We start from the raw sequence: 19,594 nt of genomic DNA on the forward strand, positions 1-19,594 counted from the left end.
TCAGCAGGACATAGCACATGCACAAAGCTAAGAGTACACCTAACTAGTCTATCCTGAGGGGCAGGGATCCTCCTGCAATTTTATCTCTGTTGTTCATGGACCAAACATGAAAGTAGCCATCCCATGTTGTCAGTCACTTCAGTTTCTCTTAAAATGTGTTTATGAAAAGCACTAGGGAACCTGGATATGGTGAAGGAATTTTGTTTCTTTTGATCCTTTGTCTTTTATTTGTGAGGAGGAGAACAACGGGGAAAGTTTCAAAGACAGTCACAATTCCCTGTATGCATGGATTGATTATGAGCTATATTGGGGTAAGAACACCTTTCCAGCCTATTTTAAGCCACATGTTGAATCTGACTCTTTCTGTCATAATACTTCAGATGTTAAATTTGCACTTCAGTAGTGGGAAAAGAAAGATGCAGTTGTGGTGTTACTGCAGGAGTTGTAAAGAAGCTGAAGGGAATCCAAGACTTGACTGCTGCAAGCCATGGGCTAGAATGCCCTCCCAGCCTTTCCTAGGAAATGTGTTTGTGCAGGACAGAAAGGAGGCAAAATGCCAGCAGCACATATCCGGTGCTGGGAATGAACAGAGCTTTGCTAAGAGCAACTAGTGCCATGCCTGGCACAAGAGATTGCTTGGTAGCTGTCCTGGTTTAAATATTAAAGGTGAATCCCAAAAAAACATAGAACAGAATTGCTATTACTACCACCCCTCCCTTCCTGCCCTCCCAAGGGAAGACAGAAGGGGAATAAGGAAGAGACTTAAACTTTGGAAATTGAAATTAGAAACAAATTTACTATAACACAAGGAAAAAGGGTAGAACATGGGGGAAGAACAGATAAGTATTTATATACAAAACTGATCTTGATGAGTGTAGGGATATGGGAAAGGCAGGGCTGCTCCAGGGGAGAGCTCCACAGCTCCTCACAGAACCTGATGCAGTTGGATTCTGGAGCGAGCACGTTGAGAAGCTGAAGGAACCAGCACCAGCCCCAGCAGGGAGAAAAGAGCAAGAAGGGAAAAAGGGCCAACTTCCAGCTCTCCTGGCTTTTATAGATTGTGACAGGAAGTGGGCGGGAATACTGACCTCTTCCAGTCTTTCAGGGTCCTAAGGACCCTGTCTGTAGGCGTAGAACACCATGCCAGGGTCTCCCAAACCATAACAGTAACATAGTGATACAAGTACAGGGCAGTAAATGACAGATGATGAACTGGAAGCAGACATAGGACAATATGACACCACAGAACCAACAGAACAGCTTCACCAAGGACGAGTCGTGCCAGAAGCAACAGGAGCCTTACTTTGTGGAGGTGACTGTCCTAGCTGGACAAGGGGAGATCAGTGACTTTGTTAAGATAATGTTGCGCCATTTAAAATATTTACTGAAGAATTGATCTCCTAGCCTAAAAAGTTATTTTATTATGTCTTTATGCTATTTCTTCTTCTTGATAAATGCTCCATTTGCATTTTGACATTCATCCTTCCTGCTTTTCTGTCCTTTTTTTTGCTGGTTTAATTTTTACTTGTTCCTTTTTTCATATTATGTAAGTTGATAACAGCACAAAAATGTGATGAATTATAAAAGTTGTATTGCATCCTCATCATGTGCAAGAGTCTACATCATTGGCAATAGTGTTTAGTAGCCTGTTAAAATAATAAATGCATTATTTTCTTTCACTGAAACTACTAAAAGTCAGCTACAGAAACCAGTGGAGAAAGGAGTATAGGGAGGGGACTGGTGAGTGTGGCAGAGGGTTTGTGCCAGAGTAGGTTGAGCTCCAGGAATTTTTTGGCTGCACACTCAGTCAAGGTTAGGAAGATTACTTGCTTTAGAAATGTGGGAACCAATTGGACTGGTTTATGGATTTAGGTAATTTTAGTTCACAATACTAGTTAGTGAGTTTTTTCATTGTAAATATATTTATATTGATAATTTAGTATCTTGAGGCTTGAGGGGAAATCATTTACCCCTGAAACAGGGAGGGGATGCTTTTGTCTCGGTTTCTTTTTTTTTTTTTCTTCCTGAATGGATGAAGCAGTAATTCTCCAACTCATGGATCTCCAAAGTAGTAGCATGCACACCTTTGCCTGAACCATTTTCCTTTCCCTGAGCAGCATGTTGTTCTCTTCCTGAATGCACCATACCCTTCTTCCCTGAAGCTCCCATTCTGCTTGCTCTGGTGGAGATATTGCACATTACTAAGTTGCATGTTGTCACGGCCTCAGTGCAATTTAGTGTGTGCGATACTTTCACATGAGTGCATGCACACGGGTATGGCTGTGGCTTAAAGTTACTGCAGCTTTCAATTTTGGTGGGGCCTAATTACTTTGTGAAATGGTCTTAAACTGAGATTATGTAATTTGAGCGATGCCTTGAAATGTGTTAGTGGAAGTTTGTTCTGTAGTGCCAGGAAGATGAGTACTGTTTGTTTTCAGTTTGAGAAGGGTTATCATTATTTGCTTCATTTTCTTCATTTGACATGTACCCCTCAAATTTGATGAGATTTTTCATTTTCTATAAAAGATACGTAAAATATTAGGTGCTTTCAAAGAGGAAGTAGTAATCACATCCTTAATTGAAATTGCCAGAATGTAAAAGAGATTTGAAATTAAGAAAACCTATAGTGCCTTAACGGCTGAAATAGATTCTTACTTAGTTTTCAACTTTTATTTATTAACAAGTTAAGAGATCTGAAATGAGCTACCATGCAAACAAACAAATCCCAGCTGTTTGCACATCTAGCTGGTTGCTGTGCCATCCTGGCAATAATGATGGAGAAAATGAGATGGTGATACAATTCCCACAGAAAACAATAATCTTCCAGCATGTCAGGCTAATGCTTAGAAAAAGCAAAATGTGTGATCATGTTTATTTTACTGCAACATTAATTATGTCTTCCAGATTAATTTTTCAAAGACAACTGTTAACTGATTATATTTTGACTGAATTCTTGCATGCAATGTATGTTCTTTACTAGCAGGAATATGTCTTGAAGAAATCTCTTCTGTGACAGGCATGTGTTTAACAGGACTTGAAGTTTTATAAGGTCTACTTAAGTTGTATGTTGTGAGAAGGGAGTAGAGTTTAAAAATATTCTTAGTGAAATAATTTCCTAGTAAAAAAAAAGGGAGAATAACTTCCTTTTTTTTTTTTTTCTTAATTACATGGTAGAAAGGAAAGTGTCAGTTTAGTTTCTGAAAACAAATTAGAATTTACTCTACAAATCTAGAAGAAATTATGCAATATTGCAGTACGTTTGCAGAACCAAACCAACAGTGGCTGTAACCTGATTATCCTAGTGGGATGGACAGTATTATTTATCAACTAATTGCTTTAGTAGCAATAACCACATGACTTTGTGCATACTGCTATTTTAGTCTTAAGTATTCTCCTCTATTAAAAAAAAATAAAATTATTTACCTGTATGTCCTTCTTTTATATTGAAAATACTTGTTATTATTAAACAGAGCTGTCTGTATATTGTTTTACGTAAGCATGATTTTAAAGAGTTATTGACATAATAATTCAGAGAAAGAAGAAAAAAAAACTTCAGAAAATAATTGACTTGCTCATGCTTTACCTTTACTCTTTTTCTGAAGTTACCTGAAACTATGAAAAAACATTATTGCACACACTTTATTTGGGTCAAGCAAGTCACAAAGGATGTAGTTTTACAGTTTGCTACATCTAATTAATGAGATTATTTAAGTGCGCAATCTGCTCGCAAAACAAACAATTCTGTTCCCTGTGCCACACAGACTGGTATAGTGTCTTTTCAGACACATTGGTGGGTCACTGAGGGCTTCCTTGTTTTATATAATGTAAAATTTCATATTCCAGCTGCCATATTCGTTATGTTTTCGTAGTAATTTCTCTTGGTGTATATTTGTAATTTGTATTTCTTTGACTGTCCAATTTGTTTAAGACTGAAGGTATCTGTAAACACTTACAGGATGGGGGTTAGTGTGTGTGTGTGTGGGCACGTGTTTAAACACATAAGCAGATTTGCACGCAGTCTTTAGGAATAATGTAACTACATTGCATCTTGGATACTAATCCTTTAACTACATATTGCACTTATGCAGTTATGTACCTATGCTGCTTTTCTACACCACCAGCTTTTAAAAACAGTTATTTGTATGCTAGAAGGTACAATCTTACACTAAAATGAAGTTTAGTTTGTATGTGACATATTACTGTATCAGTAAAAGCAGTGACACTTGCATCTGGAATTTAGCTCAGCCGGGTAGTTTTTCCTCTTTGTTTCTAAGGCAGGCCTAGTAGCTAACTTGGAGGAATGGAGAGGCAATGGTTGCTGAAAGAATTATTAAATATGTAGGGATTCTGTCAGGCATTTCTAAGAATAAAGAGATACTAAGAGAATTATTTTTTGTATCAAACATTGCAAGATTCTGTGTTTGCATATGTAATAATTAGGTATTTAATGTTGCGGTTTATGTTATTATAACCTTGGTTCCATTTCTGCTATTTAAAATACAGTTCTATTGTAGTGTAAGGACAGCATGAAGGGTGATATAAAACTTCAAGATTTCCTGACATTTTAAAGATTCAACATTACAGCTTTAGCTTTTTGCTTTTTGTCATCTTAGGCTGAATTACAAGATTAATCCATTATTTATTCTCTCCACTAGCATAAGCAATCAAAATATGCTCTTCTCTATGCTTCTGATTCATAATTTTATAATTGAATCATAGAATAATTTTGGTTGGAAAGGACCTTTAAGGTCATCAAGTCCAACTATTAACCTAGCACAGTGCCAAAGCCATCACTAAACCATGTCCCTAAGCACCACATCTACATGTCTTCTAAATACCTCAAGGGATGGTGACTCAATTACTTCCCTGGGCAGCCTGGTCTGATGCTTGATAACACTTTCATTGTAGAAATTTGTCCTTATATCCAGTCTAAACCTCCCCTAGCACAACTTGAGGCCATTTCTTCTTGTTCTATCACTTGTTACCTGGTAGAAGAGACCAACACACAACCTTCTTTCAGATAGTTGTAGAGAGCAGTAAGGTCTCCCCTCAGCCTCCCCAGTTTCCTCAGCTGTTCCTCCTATGACTGGTTCTCTTGATCATTCACCAGCTTGGATTCAATCCAGCACCTCAGTGTCCTTTTTGTAGTGATGGGCCCAGAACTGAACACAGTGCTCAAGGTGTGGCCTCACCAGTGCCAAGTACAGGGGGACAATCATTTCCCTAGCCCTGCTGGCCACACTATTCCTGATACAAGCCAGGATGCTGTTGGCCTTCTTGGCCACCTGGGCACACTGCTGGCTCATGTTCAGACAGCTGTTGACAAACATCCCCAGGTCCTTCTCCTCTGGGCAGCTTTCCAGCCACTCTTCCCCAGGTCTGTAGCCTTGCATGGGGTTGTTGCGACTGAAATGCAGGGTCCGGCACTTGGCCTTGATGAATCTCATACAATTGGCCTTGGCCCATTGATCCAGCTTGTCCAGGTCCATCCATACAACCTTCCTACCCTCAGGCAGATCCAACACCACTGCCCAAATTGGTGTAATCTGCAGAGTTACTAAGGGTGTGTTTGATCCCCTCATCCAGATCATTGGTAAAGGTATTAAAGAGAACTGGCCCTGTTATGTAGCCCTCAGCAGGCTGGGAGTTTCTTAGTACAAGACTGCAGTGGATCTTGAGCTGTGTTGAGTCCAGCTAGCTGTTACTCTCATTCATGAGTTTTTCAAGCTAAAATGGGGATCTGAAAGTATTATATCCCTACCAGTGGTACGGAGAACAAAAAATGTTCAATGTACAGTGCCAGTGCATGCCAGCTGCTAAGAAAAACTTGAGTGAAGCTAAAAGGAAGATGGGCTGTGTAGCTTAACAGCAAAGTTACAAAGGTCACAGGAAATGAGAAACTATTCTTTAAAAAACTGACGTTCAGAAAGATCATAAAATTTGGCAGATAGAAGTAGGCCAGAAAGGAATAGGGGGTAGAGAGTTTGATTAATTTGTTCAAAGCTCCACGAGCTATTAAAGCTATTAAGCAAAAATACCACTTTTCACATGCAGCAGGAGCAGAAAGCGCTTGGGGTTAAGGGATGACAGGAAGTACTCAGCAATAAGTGTGCTGCAGGCTGTTGCAGAGGAGGAGATGAATTGATGCTATGTTGTTTGTTGCTGTGAAGGAAAGCAGAGGGAGTCATATTTTAAAACCTTTCTCATGGGTGAGCTGTGGCAGAAACTCTCAGAAATTACAGTGACTGTAGAAGAGGTTGAAGAAACAGGCAAAAATAAGTATAGTAAATTTATGAGAGTTGGTAATATTAACTCACCAAAGAATACTCAAGGGCAAAATTTAAAGAAGAAAAAGCTCTAGGGAACCCAGGAGGTACAGACAGGCAAGTTGGATAGTAGTACTTTGCAGCTTAGTAGGAACTAAAGTTAAGGACGTACCAGCACCCGGGAAATATGATTGAGTTGCAAAGAAACAGTGGAATTTTCACAGAGAGAAGTTCAGCCTGACTCTTAATGTTTTTTTAAGTGATCAGCAAGCAGGATGGTTAGTAAGTTGATGTGGCTGCTCTGTTCCATTGAAGCTTTGTAAAGGCTTTTTACAGCATCTCTTTCCAAAGACTTTAAAAGAAATTTAGTAGTGATGAGATAATAGGCCTGGTTTTTGCATGGATAAATACTCAGTTAAAAAAAAAAGAAACAGGGAAGGAATAAATTATGGTGTTGAGGTAGTGGCCTCTCCTATCCCATCTATTCAGAATTGTTCTGGGAAAGAAGTAGAGAGGGACATCTCACTGATACTGCAAATCTGTTTGAGCTAGTAAGGATGACTCATTGTGGAATTACAGCAATATTGTAGACTAAGTCAGAAGACAGCAGTGTCTGGGGAACAAAATGACTGATGAAATGTAGTGTAGACGAAAGTGGTGCACACAGGTTAAAACCAGTCCTAAGTTCCCACATAAACTGATGGCCTCTGTGTTGACTGTTACTGCTTGGGGAGCTATATTTTCAGGTAGGCATGTTAGCTCAGTGCTTGGTAATACTTCAAGACATCTGCCAGGCAGATCAAACATTAAGATTTTTTACAACTGACAAGATAACAGAAACACTGAATATTACTCTCACTCTATGAATCTGTGCTTTGCTAGTACTCTTAATTACTTGTGGCATTCTGCTTCCTGCATCTTGGAAAAATAAGAAGGCAACAAAACCGATTAGAGGAATGAAGGGATATATCAGTTTCTGTATGAGGAATGACTAACCTGGTTAGGACTCTTCAGGCTGGTAAAGAGATGTTACACAATTGAGGTTTTTAAAACCAGAACCAGTGTGAAAAAGGTGACTGGAGTTGGACTACTCGCAGTCTCTTCCAACATAAAATCTTGAGATTATCAAAAAGCAAGGCAGGCAGTTTCAAAAAATGAGAGAAATGTGTTGGTTCCTGTGATACGCAGTAGATAGGGCAACGTCTTGTGAAAAAAATTGGGAGTTGCAGCAACTTGCAGAATCTGACAGGGCTAAGAATAGATACTACCTGAGGTTTACTAAATAGACAGCCTGCATCAGGTTCATTATAATCCCCAAGGTGGAAATAGGGAGTGGAAAAATATTCAGGGGGACTGTGAAATGTGTGTGTCCTATTTCATTTGGCCCCTTATTGTCTGCTTCTGGCCTCTGCTGGAAATGGAATGCTGGCTAGATAGACCTTTGATCTGAGCTATTTGGGTTCTTATACATTATGTTCCAAGATTACTTTTAAAAATAATTGGGTGTTGCACATAGTAAACATTGCAGTCTGCTCATGATAAAAATCTGGAAGTGATAGAAATAGTTGATTCAGAAATTACTAATGCTTTCAAATCTGCTTTTAGAAGAACAGTGTTAAGTTTATGTACTATAGGTGACCAGACCCCAATAGTAATTAAAAAAAATATGTAAAGTATTGCAAAGAAATAATCAGATGTAGGATTTCTTACAAGTTGGACTGCATGTTAATTGTTCTTTTTCAACTAATGTAGATATTTCTCTGTTAGAGAAGAATGCCTTTTTGCTGCTGTGTCCTTTTGATAGTTTTGATAGGGTCACTGGAGCCCTGTCCTGCCTTGAGAGGTGTAGTATTTGCATCAGTTACTCCATCTCAAAGACCTATATTTTGCTCAAGGCTATACCACTTTAGTGTCATTCCTAACCCCCAAATGTTGGAGCTTTTACCTGTCTTTGTTCAGTTTTATCATTCTTAAGGATAAATTAATTTTGTCAACACAACTGTTAAAATCTTGTCATGGAGTTGACTCTGAAAATGATCTTCATGTTTATATTGCTTCTGAGATGATCAGTGCTTCAACAGAAACACTGAAACTTCTACTTTGTTCATAGCTGGAGTGTATCTTGGTGATCTTTGCTTATTTTGTGTGTAGTTTGAAACTGAGAAATAATGAGCGTCTTTTTTATTCCCAGAAGAACAGAACCCTTAAAGACAGTCAAAGAACAGCTGAAGAGTTTTTCTGCAAAAGGACTTCCTTGAATAATTTTATTCTTCAGTGCTCTCCCAGTGATCACTTGGAATTTGGGGGGTCATTGTAGAAGAATACTTGGGTCCTTTTTAAGATAATAGCTGTCCTCTGAGTGTCACTGTTAGCTCGACTTCTGCAACAGATCTTGATGGTGTCTGAAGAAAGAAAATTAGTTACTTGGTTTTGAAGTTGTGGTGACACTAGCTGTTAGTTTCAGCTGGGATAAGAACATGATTGTTAAGGAAGAGTTCCTGCCCTCCAGTGGTGAGTGTGCTGGTTCTTTCCTAGAGTGAACACAGCTATTTATACCATTGCTCTGTGAATTGGATGGGGAATAGAGTGCTGAGCTACTTAGTTAAAGCCAACCCAGCAAAGAATAATTGTTAGCTGAATGCATTATAAAAACTGTTGTAGCACATACAAGAGACTGTGCTGGCTGGTAGGCAGAGGAAGGGTGGCCTGGGGCAGAAATGAATGCTTGAGAACAGGGGAGTGAGAGGGCTCTCTTCTTGTGGCAGGTCTGGGTTAACCTGATCTGAAATCAATAGTGGAACTATGCTGTGAAGTTTGGAGTGCATTACATTTGCTTTTATACCTTGAACCCCTCTACTGATAAGATGTAAAGGTTATATTCTCAGAAGAAATTAAGTAGCTGGAGTTTCTTAAAGCATCATTTGGAGTTAGCAAGCTCTGTATACAAGAAGATTTTTGAACAGCCATGCAGTACAATTCTTGTAATGTCTACTTAGAGAATATAGCAAATACCGAACATCAGTGATGTAAAGAAGATGATGAGAGAGTGAAATTGTCTTTTTCTAATGCTATTTTTTGCTTAGGGTGTTCCTGTTATTGAACTTGCATTTTAATTGAATTGGTCAGTTAGCCTTCATTCTAAATTTAGTACAGTAAACAGTAAATCTCTTTCCTGAACTTATATGCTTACTCTGATCTTTCTGGAAACTTCAGTTCTCATCATTTCAGCCCATACGCTCTCCTTCCTCTAGTACTCTGAGATATCTAGAAAATGAAATTAACTCTGAGGTCAAAAAATGAATGCTCCGAGTTGAAGCTTGAGTAACGTTCTACATCCCAGGAGTCTTCACTTTTCTGCCTCTTCACTTTGAACTGGGTTTGTTGCAATAAGCTTGAAATTTTTGAAGTGTCACGATGTCGCTAATAGTGAACAGACCTTACCTGCAGGCTCCGTGAAGTGAACCTGAATTTGGGTAGACATACATTTAATGTAAGCTTCAGTAGAAGCAAAAGGAAACTGTAGACTTTTATGGCAAATGAGTGAAAGATAAAAAAAAAATCACAATTATCCACAAAACCCATGAAATGAAATGGTGGCACTTTCCCTAGCTTTTCAGTGAAATAGAATGAACTTTAACAAAACAAAACCAAAGCAAACCCAAAAAAAATGTAGGCCAGCTGTGAAGAAACATTTGACAATTTTACAGAAGTTTCTTCATTTTTAATCTGAATAATGTGAAGTATGACCCATATCCTCTGATTATTTTTTTTATTTTTTTTAAATTATACATGCTTTTCAAAGCTCAGTAAAATTGAATATGTATGCCTTAAGTATGCCTTCCACCACATTGCCATGAAGTGCTCATAAATTTTACACATTTGCAGATGACAGCTCTTGCAGGTAAAGTGGTTCATCCAGGTACAGTGCCAAAGTGAGACATGAGCAGCAATTGGATTTTCTGATTTCTGAAACATACAATTACTCTTGTATATCAAAGGAAGCTGTGTGTATGCCAACAGCATATTAAGACAAGAAAATAATTTACTGTCATAATTTCACTGGGAAGGTCTGTATTTTACAGATGGTAATAAACTAATTTAGTGTTTGCAGTAGCAAACCACACTGTATTTAAGATCTGGAGTCACAGATGCAGAATAGGCGAAGCATACTGTTGAGGAACCTTCTGGTTAGTGTTTTCAGCATTATTATTTTAGCTGCCTTACACATGAAGTCAAATGGGTATGAATTTCTAGAGACTTTAAAATACAATTCTAAGTTTTTCTGACAGAAGTAACAGACATGAATCCTCAGACACTTTGTAGTTCTCCTGGGCCACACTTGCCAAAAAGTTTCCCTATGCTTTTTTCTGACTAGTTGAGGCAGACGAAAAGAAAGGGGAAGAAGAAGAGAAGAAAATTAGGTATAACCTCCTCTCACTTCATGCTTGACTGCTGGCAGCTCAAAGCTTCTGAGCACTGTGTGATGCCTTCTCCTTCCAGCTCATTAATTATGTGTGCTAGATACAAGCAGCTAGATAAATCCTGTATTTCTACTGTCTTTGAGAGGTATATGTTATTTTGCTATTGAAATATATTATGTACCAGCCAGGTAAAATTATCTCCCAAGCTGCATGACTACATCAGTAAAAGACATGGCAGAACATGAATTTAAATTTGAATAACATTAATGTGAGGATAAAAATTATGCTTGCCTGAACTGAAATGTGAAAACTGTGCAAATTAGAATGGGGAGTTTTGGATGCTTTTCTTATGAAGGAGAAACTGTTTTGCAGTTAGTCCCTAACATAGTAACTGACGGAATAATTTTTCTGGGTTGTTGTCTTTCTTTTGGTTACCATAATGAGGATGTCTTCTCATCTTTTGTAGTCTCTGTGGGAAAATCTAAAATGATTGCTTGTTTGAGAAGTATGGCTTTTCTGTAGTTCTGAATGTATATTTTAATTACAAGTGAAATTGATGCATCACATGCCTGCCTCAAGCCAGAGGCCTGCCTTGCCCCCTGTATACTGAAAGGTAGCTTTTGGGCCTACTTAGAGAAGTTGTTAAGACCTTGTTAATTTTACTACAGTGCAGAAAATACATTTATTGGAAAAAGAAGGAGATAGCTCAAAGACAGTTTCAAAATATTTTTGACAGCTGGGATGTATTTGTGCCACAGTTCCTGTTTGAGTGATAGGAGAAAAAGATGTACTCAAAGATATAATTACCGCATGTTGAAATCTTGGTTCTCATAGCTGCTATTAAATATTTAGATTTAATGCTTCCTTCTAAAAAATTGTTCTGGATATGTTGGTTTGTTGTTGTTTTTGTTTTTATTTGGGAAGGACTGGCAAATTGCATTAAAACAAGTTTAAATCTTTGTGTCACCAATGAGGAGTTTCAGAAGTTGTGAGGCATCTTCTTTAAAGAGCAAAGGGATTTCTGAGGGAAAGGTCTAAGATTAAAGAGACCAGCAAGGCTAAGGATATTGGCTTGACAAAAGCAGAAGGGTTTATTTGGAACAAATGTATCTTTAATATGTCCAGGAGAAGTCAAGGAGTATTTTTGTTGTACCCTTATGATCATTGCAGTACCTATAGCACTTAATCTCTGCAGCTGCTTGGAGGCTACCATTGCCAAAGATCCTATTGTAGTTCTTTATGTTCTAAATTCTTAAAATCCAACCACAGATAACTTGTATGTATGAATTCAAGTGGCATTTAGACCTCTGTTTTTATAAGGTAACCTTAAATAAAATGTTGATAAGTTGATTATTTTCCCCTGCTTTTTATATGAAGTTTATACTTCATGGTTGATAAAACCAATTTCAGTTAATAACCAGCTTTTGTTACAAAAATACTGTGCTCCTTTGATATCCTCAGAAAGAGCAGACATTAATTAAATGTCACAGAAAATGCAGAAAATTAAGACTTGTGCATAGCTGAAATATGAAAACATCTTGAGTTTTTAATGCAAGCTCACATTTAGCCTCTTTACTGTGGCTTTAGGTTTTGGGGCTTTCTCTCTTGCTTGCCACTTTTTTTTTTTTTACAGCAGAAGCTTACTTTTCTTGTAACTAAAATACAGATGAGTATTTCACTCTTCCAAATCTGCAGATTCTATATATTTTGGACTTTGTTCTCCCATTTTAATGTAATAGAAGTTCAGCTAAACTGCAAAGTATTCAGGATCTTTTTATTGAGGCCACCACATATTTGTAAATATTCCTTCCCCTTTTTCATGCACTTTTATAATATTTGTATGACAAGGGTTAGATTTGTTATTTCATTCTTTCAGGTTGTTTTTTTACACAGTTTCCCTTTCTTCCTTTCTGAGGGGGGAGATGGCAGACAACAGCTGTTCCTAGTTAGTCTGTTAAGAGAACCTTACATTTTTAATAGCAGTGTTCATATGTACGGTTTATTATGCTTCAGAAGTGAAGAGCTTTAGAGCTGCTTCAGAAGTGATTGGCACTGAAGCACAGCTCTTCCTGGCAGCCGCGTGGCCTAATGGATAAGGCGTCTGACTTCGGATCAGAAGAACTTTTAACTTCTAGTGAATTTGAAATAAGATAATCTTCATTCAGCAGTCATTTGGAAATCTATGCATGCCTTTAGGTGGAAAAAGGAGGGCAAAGATAAGCAAACTGTCTATGGAAGTAAATACGAGGATTATGTCCAAAGAAAAAAAACTGAAAGTCTTGGAATTCTTGCTGGTAGTTCAGAAGAGAAGACTCTACCTAGTAGTTTAATTGCAGTGAAAGTTTTGTTTTGCTTTGCTTTGTTTTCTAGAAGGTTTTATCAATTCAACAGAGGAAAAAAACCATGCGTTTAGAGTCTTAAGTTACAGAAAGGGCCCTTTTCTGTACAGGCTGTGTTCCTCTTCAAAGTATAATGAAAGCCTTTCTGCTAATCATCTGGCTTCATTATTTCTGTTGCACGTCTTGCTGTCTTCTGTGTCCCCTTGCCAAAGTTCCCAAAACTGCAAAGACACATAGTGTAACTAAGCATGAAATGTAAAATGCAAAGTTAACCTCAGCAAACTGCATTTATCTCTGCTGAGAGGGTGTGTGCGCCACCAATTCAGCAACAGTGTGACTCCTAGGATGGTGCTGAGCAGAGCAACTCAGGTTTGGTTACTTTGATCCCAGCTAAAATAGTCGTTTCAGGAAACCTAATACCATTCTCAAATAAGGATGAAAAACTGACATAGTACAATGGGGAAATATAGCAGTTTTAGAGTACAGTTTTGTGGTTGTAGTCCTAAGGCTTTCAAACAGATTTTCAGTTCAGATGTAGGATACTCCACCTATATAAGTGCACTAGTGCTGTAAAAATGGCACTGCATTCAGCTACTTGTTTGTTTGCTTATGGACCTGGGGTCACACTTAAGAGAGGGCAGTTATTTTGTGGCCAGAATGTAGGACATAGATTCAGCAGAACTGAATTAGATTACCTGCTTTTCTATTTGCTGTTTAGAATGTAACCTAGTAAGCAATCGAAAAGCTAAGAATATAAAGATACTGAGGCTAAATTCCAGTAATTAATTTCAGGTACTTTATCTAGAAAGCCATGTAAGCATGTAGGAAAGAAAGAGTTTAAGCAGCCTTTTACACTTTACAGACCTGTGGTTTTAATCAGATGAGAATGAGCAGATATAGAAATGTAAGTGGATAAAGAAAATCAATGAACAGGTAAAAGTGGAAAAAGGCAAAGAAATGGTTTGTATGCAGGTTATTTTGTATAATGAATCTGGACTGATGCTTCAGCAGTTTCTTTCAAGGGACTTATCCCTGGAACCTATTGTACAATAAAGAACAGTCTTGGGTTTTTTGTGACTAAATGCCTTAAATGACAGATGTGATGGATGTTTACTCTTTCTATAGGGAGCAAATGCAGAAAAGGTTCAGTATTGTATTTTCAGTTGTGTTATTTGTATCACAAATGACTTTGCAGTTTTTCAAAGTATCTTGTGTGTATCTTTATATTTTCCAGAATCCCATTGCCAATAAAATTTAACAGAGTTTCTTTGATTGTTTTAGAGGTGTATTTGATGCTTCCCTCAAAATGGCTGGGTTCTATGGACTCTACACTTGGCTGACTCACACTATATTTGGAATTAACATAGTTTTTATACCATCTGGTAAGATTTTGAGCAATTATCATCTATATATAGATAATACTACATTTATTGTACAAGATCAGTAGGATTAAATGTTGCTGATAAGATTAGTCTTGAAATTATTTTTAGAGAACATTAAATCAGAAGCTGGGAACTATTAGAATTTAGAATTTCATAGTCAGCCTTCATATGCTTGATTTGTGCAAATGTCTGAAAGTTTCTACTCGCAGGATTGGCTACTCTTTTATCATAACACCTAAATCTATTGAACTCAGTCGATGGTGTGAACTTAGACTAGAATGACAGCAGTACAGGGGCACTTCAGATTACAACAGGTACTTGTATATACATCTGGAGGGTGCACACCTGTGTGTACGTACATGTGTGCATACAGATATACATACATGAATCACAGATGTTATATGGGCCTCATTTCTTATAGTGCTATCTACATTATTGTGGTTGACTGCAGGAGACCTTGTAAGTTATGAAACTTCTGCTTGTATGCTTTCTTACACAGTTGCGAATTTGCAATTATGTAAAAGTTTGAAATGTGCATGATTGGTATAACTTCAAATTTTTCTGAATTGGTGCCTCTTTTGGAAGTAACTCCTTATAACTGGCAGCTGGTGAATCTTTTTCTGTATGGGAAATAGTGTAATTCCTAAACCAGAGCTATAAAACTCCAAGAGACTTTATGTGGTGTTTTTTCAGTATCTTATTTACAACAACTGATAGAAGTTGGACTGCTGGTGTGGTTAAAGTGTCAGAGTTTACATATGTGTGAAATACATTTATCTGGTCTTTTTCTCACCTTTGCTTCTGTGTGCTCTAGCATTAGCAGCAATCCTTGGAGCGGTGCCATTTCTGGGGACATATTGGGCAGCCATCCCTGCAGTCTTGGATTTGTGGCTTGTGCAAGGACAAGGATGCAAAGCCATTTTGCTCTTGGTTTTTCACCTCTTGCCAACCTATTTTGTAGATACAGCAATTTATTCAGATATTTCAGGGTAAGTACATTGAAGACTTTTTAAAATTAGTATTGTAAAAGTGCTTAAAAATCAACGATGCCTTTCATTAAACTTATTTTTCTGGAGTCTGCAGAACAGTACCTGCAAGCATAGGACCTGCACATAACATCTTGTCATGGTCCAGGTTTAGTTACATGCTGGTGCTAGTCCCTCATTTGTGCTAATTTGTGTTATAGTGGAGTTAATGTGGAATAAAGACATTAAGTGTTTCTGTTCTGTGTTGAGTTAGAAATTAATACTTTTGTTCACCAAATATAATTACACTGAACAGAGAGAACCCAACTATAATATGCAAAGTATTAACAATAATTTTCATAGACTGTGGCAGTAGTTATTCTGCATGCGTTAAGGTTAACAGGTGAAATATAATCAAATTACAATATTTTTCCAACAATAAATAATGGATAAATTTAAGGCTAGCAGCAATTTAACCAGCCAATAATCCTTCTACTTATTAAAATACATTTTTTTATTCTAGGTGATGTAGACTCTGTTTACTATCCAGAAAATATATGTAGCAGGAATAGGTTTGCTGATGGTAGAGCAAAATTGTATTCTTCCCATTAAATAGAATAGTAAGCATTATACTGTCGTGCAGATTAGATGAAAGTTATTTGAAATAGCTATAATTAGGTTATGGAGCATTTTCCAAATGCATTATGTTCATAGTGTAGTCCTGTTTCATCAGGTGATTGGTTGTTTAATTTAGCAGAGTAGCCAGAAGAACATTAAACTGATGCAAATGCTGGAAAAAAAAAACAGTATTTGAAGTTTTTAAAAGTCTAGAAATTAATCATGTCTAATCTTAGAGAAATATAAAACTGTAGAGTCAAATCCATCCCCTCAAGAAACAATCTGGCCCTACCAATAGGTTAAATTGATCTAAGTAAGGCATGATTAAGGTGGTGTGCGTGATGTGACAGAACGTGTTTTGTGGTCTCATTCTGCACACAGTTGTGATGAAGGCAAAGACTGCTAATGTGTCAGCTGAGTTGAAGTCAAACCATGGTAGAAACCTGGCAGAAACAGCCAGAGTTGTTTCAAGCTGTTTCTTTTCAACAGTAGCTTTTCTCATATAATTCCATATTACCATTACTATTTTAGCTATAAAGATTAAGCGTGATGAGCAGGTTTTGTGTAAATGCTGTTGATAGGATTCTCTCTGTGCATCTGAAATGAAGCATGGAAAAGAACAATGGAATGGCTTACTGGCCATAATCCCTCTTGTCAGGAGCTCTATTGGCCCCACGTTTCCAGTAAAAATTAATATGATAATAAAAATCTGGTTTTATTTTTAATCTGAAAACATCAAAAGCTCATGAAAACAAACATTCAATCTGAGAGGTTCTTTAGTAACAATGAGAAGACATGACTGTTCATTTAAGGAATATAAATGTTAGATGTTGTTTGGAAGATGCAATTCAAGTTGCTACCATTGTGTAATTTCTTTGCTCAGGGCGCTCATTGTACATGTTGCTAGTTGTCTGAAAATTTAACCATTCTTGACCATAAAGCATAAATTCTGTGTAATCAAGCATCTTCCCATTTTCAGAATGGAAATGTTTTTGCCAGGGATTCCTGCAGACATCTATAAAGTAGCTGTTGTATTATGACTATTACCAGTGTTATGTGCTGTAAAACATTGTTTGATCTGTTGTGCAAATACAGTGCAGAATGCAGCTTGAAATATTTGTGCAGTCATTCAAACAGCAGCTTATAGTGTAAATACGTGTGTCTATAGCTAGCTTTGTCACCATTTAAGATTAATAAAACTTCATTATTAATTCATATTTCATCATTCATAGTCTTGTTTTTTTGTTGTTCGTAATTTAATTTTATTCTGTTTGTGCCATAATTCCAGAGGTGGTCATCCTTACCTGACAGGTCTTGCAGTAGCTGGTGGAGCATATTACCTGGGCCTGGAAGGAGCCATCATAGGACCAATTCTACTTTGTATACTTGTGGTTGCTTCCAACATATATAGTGCCATGTTGGTGAGTCCAACAAATTCAGTGCCCACTCCATCACAAGCAGCGTGGCCTTTACAGATTCAACGGTAAGTTATAAATGCCTTACATGTATGCATTGTGGTTTTGCATGGATCAGGGTATGTATGGAGAGGTACAGAGAATGTGTGCATACACACCTACGTGCATATTGAAGTATTTGGGAAACGTTCAGTTATCCTGTATTCTAGAAATAAAAATTATAGTACAGTAGAATACTCACTTGAACTTCTAAATTTGAAATGTTTGTTTAATGACTCTTAGCTTCTTACAGAAGGCTGTTTTAGAAAATTCACTAATACCTTTGTTTCCTGTAATTTACATGTTGCCATTGTGCTAGGAGATGATTGAGCGTTCTTTTTTCTGTGTAAAACTGTTATTCGTTAATATCTATTGGTCACTGTTCATTGTCCTTAATAAGAGGGCTGCCTGCAAATACTGCATTTTTGTGTTACTCTATAGTACTGCAAAGTATAAATAAATATACTTGAAATAAAGAAATTATGCAACATCCTATACCATTAATCCATTAAAAATAAAATATTGATTAATCTCTTTATTGAAGTTACTGAATGTGGAATATAGTAATGTATCTTTAAACTGTACAGTTAAGAAATGGGGTGAATAAACTCCTAATGGAATACTTAGAGTTTGAAATCATATTGTGAAGTTATTAATGACAGTAGCCATTTAAATGTCTCTACTGTCTTGTTCAATTACATAGACTATCTCATTATACATGTATCTAAAAGAGGATTCTGTGCTTGTCAGAAATAATTCTTTGCTTTGTTCAAATTAATAATGTTGTCATCTTTCATATGGGTACTTAGGAGAAAAAAACCCTAATTGAACCTGTCTGTACTCTCTCAGTTGTAGATGTTCCAAGATTCCTGTATAGGCTGTTGATAGAGCTTCCCACAGTGCACACAATCTGCATTTATGTTTGTTTCCTGTTTCATGTGTAGGAAACTAGGTATTTTTAATCACTCAGAAGATCTTTTTTTTTCCCCCCATGCTTCTCAGGTCATCTAGAGAGAGTCCTGAGGAGGTGAAAATGGCTGCAGAGTGATGAAGCTGCTGTGCTGCAACTATTCGACATGAGGGAATTGCTGTCTTCTGTTTCGAGCTCACAGCAGCCATGGCCTTCTGTTCCTTCCAGCTGTGCCTGGGGGCAGCTCACAGGGAACCATAGCTTTGGTTTTTTTGAGAAACCACGGAGCATCTGCTGGCCTTAACATTGTTGTGCACTTTGCCTCTTCGAGAGAGAATGTCTACTTCCCATGGCTTTGCATAATAACACACGTTCAACTGCCTCGTTGAAGACTTTGAAGACCTTTTGTCTTCATAAAAAGAATGATTAAGAGGACAGATCTATCCACTGGAGTCATTAGCTGCTGAAATTACTAACTTGGCTATTATTTATTGGATTATTTGTGTTATAAAGTTGTAGTAACTTTAAAGGAAGCTAATTCCAAAATATTTATTCGGGTAGCAAAATATTTTTATCTGGTAGCAAAAAACAGTGTAAACCACTCATTGGTAAATGAAAGTAGAATATAATTATCTGCTGCTCCTCAGAGTATTTCTTTAGAGGCCTTGACCATCATCTGTAACTCATAATGACACTTAAATATTATCCTCTTAAAATACACTGAAATTTTATGTTGTTGGGGACTGGTACTTAATATTTTCCTAAAATGAGTAGATATGCAGTTTTTTAAATGTGGATTTTCCTCATATTGAAATAGGAGGACCTGTTTAAATATATTTAATCTTGTCCTCATTTGCAGTGAAATCTGATAGTATTTTATTTTGCTGTTTACCCATCAACCCAGTGGAGTCATTTTGTCAACTGAATTTAATCAATGGCCTTAAGTGTTTTCAGACAGAGGTAATGTACCATTATCACATGTATTTCCAGTAATAGAAGGAAGTTGAGTGGAGATTATTCAATGCTGGTTCTCAAACGCTGTGGCTGAGTTCAGTTAACTTTTCAGGCAAATTAAAGTTTATTTCTCATGAGGAAGAGGAAAGAGCATGGATTTTGGTTTAGTTCAGCCTTTTTTTTTTCCCTGGAAGTCTCTAAACCAAGTATCTTAATATGATATAGTAAACAGTTCTTGAATTCCTGAAATAGTGTGTTGCCTAGGTTACAGCATCAAACCACTTT

At 37.2% G+C, this 19,594-nt stretch overlaps 1 protein-coding gene across 1 annotated transcript in view; it reads left to right on the plus strand.

The window, feature by feature from the left end:
- TMEM245 (transmembrane protein 245) overlaps positions 1-18,493 on the plus strand; it is a 67,053-nt gene extending 48,560 nt beyond the window's left edge. The window contains exons 15-18 of the mRNA XM_009996538.1: positions 14,308-14,408; positions 15,223-15,397; positions 17,280-17,474; positions 18,448-18,493. Coding sequence (XP_009994840.1) covers positions 14,308-14,408; positions 15,223-15,397; positions 17,280-17,474; positions 18,448-18,493 — 517 coding nt within the window. The remainder of the gene's footprint in view (positions 1-14,307; positions 14,409-15,222; positions 15,398-17,279; positions 17,475-18,447) is intronic.
- Positions 18,494-19,594: the final 1,101 nt, after the last annotated feature.

This window comes from Chaetura pelagica, unplaced genomic scaffold (genome assembly GCF_000747805.2).
Source record: "Chaetura pelagica isolate M959 unplaced genomic scaffold, ChaPel_1.0 scaffold82, whole genome shotgun sequence".
In the NCBI taxonomy this organism is placed as follows: Eukaryota; Metazoa; Chordata; class Aves; order Apodiformes; family Apodidae; genus Chaetura; species Chaetura pelagica.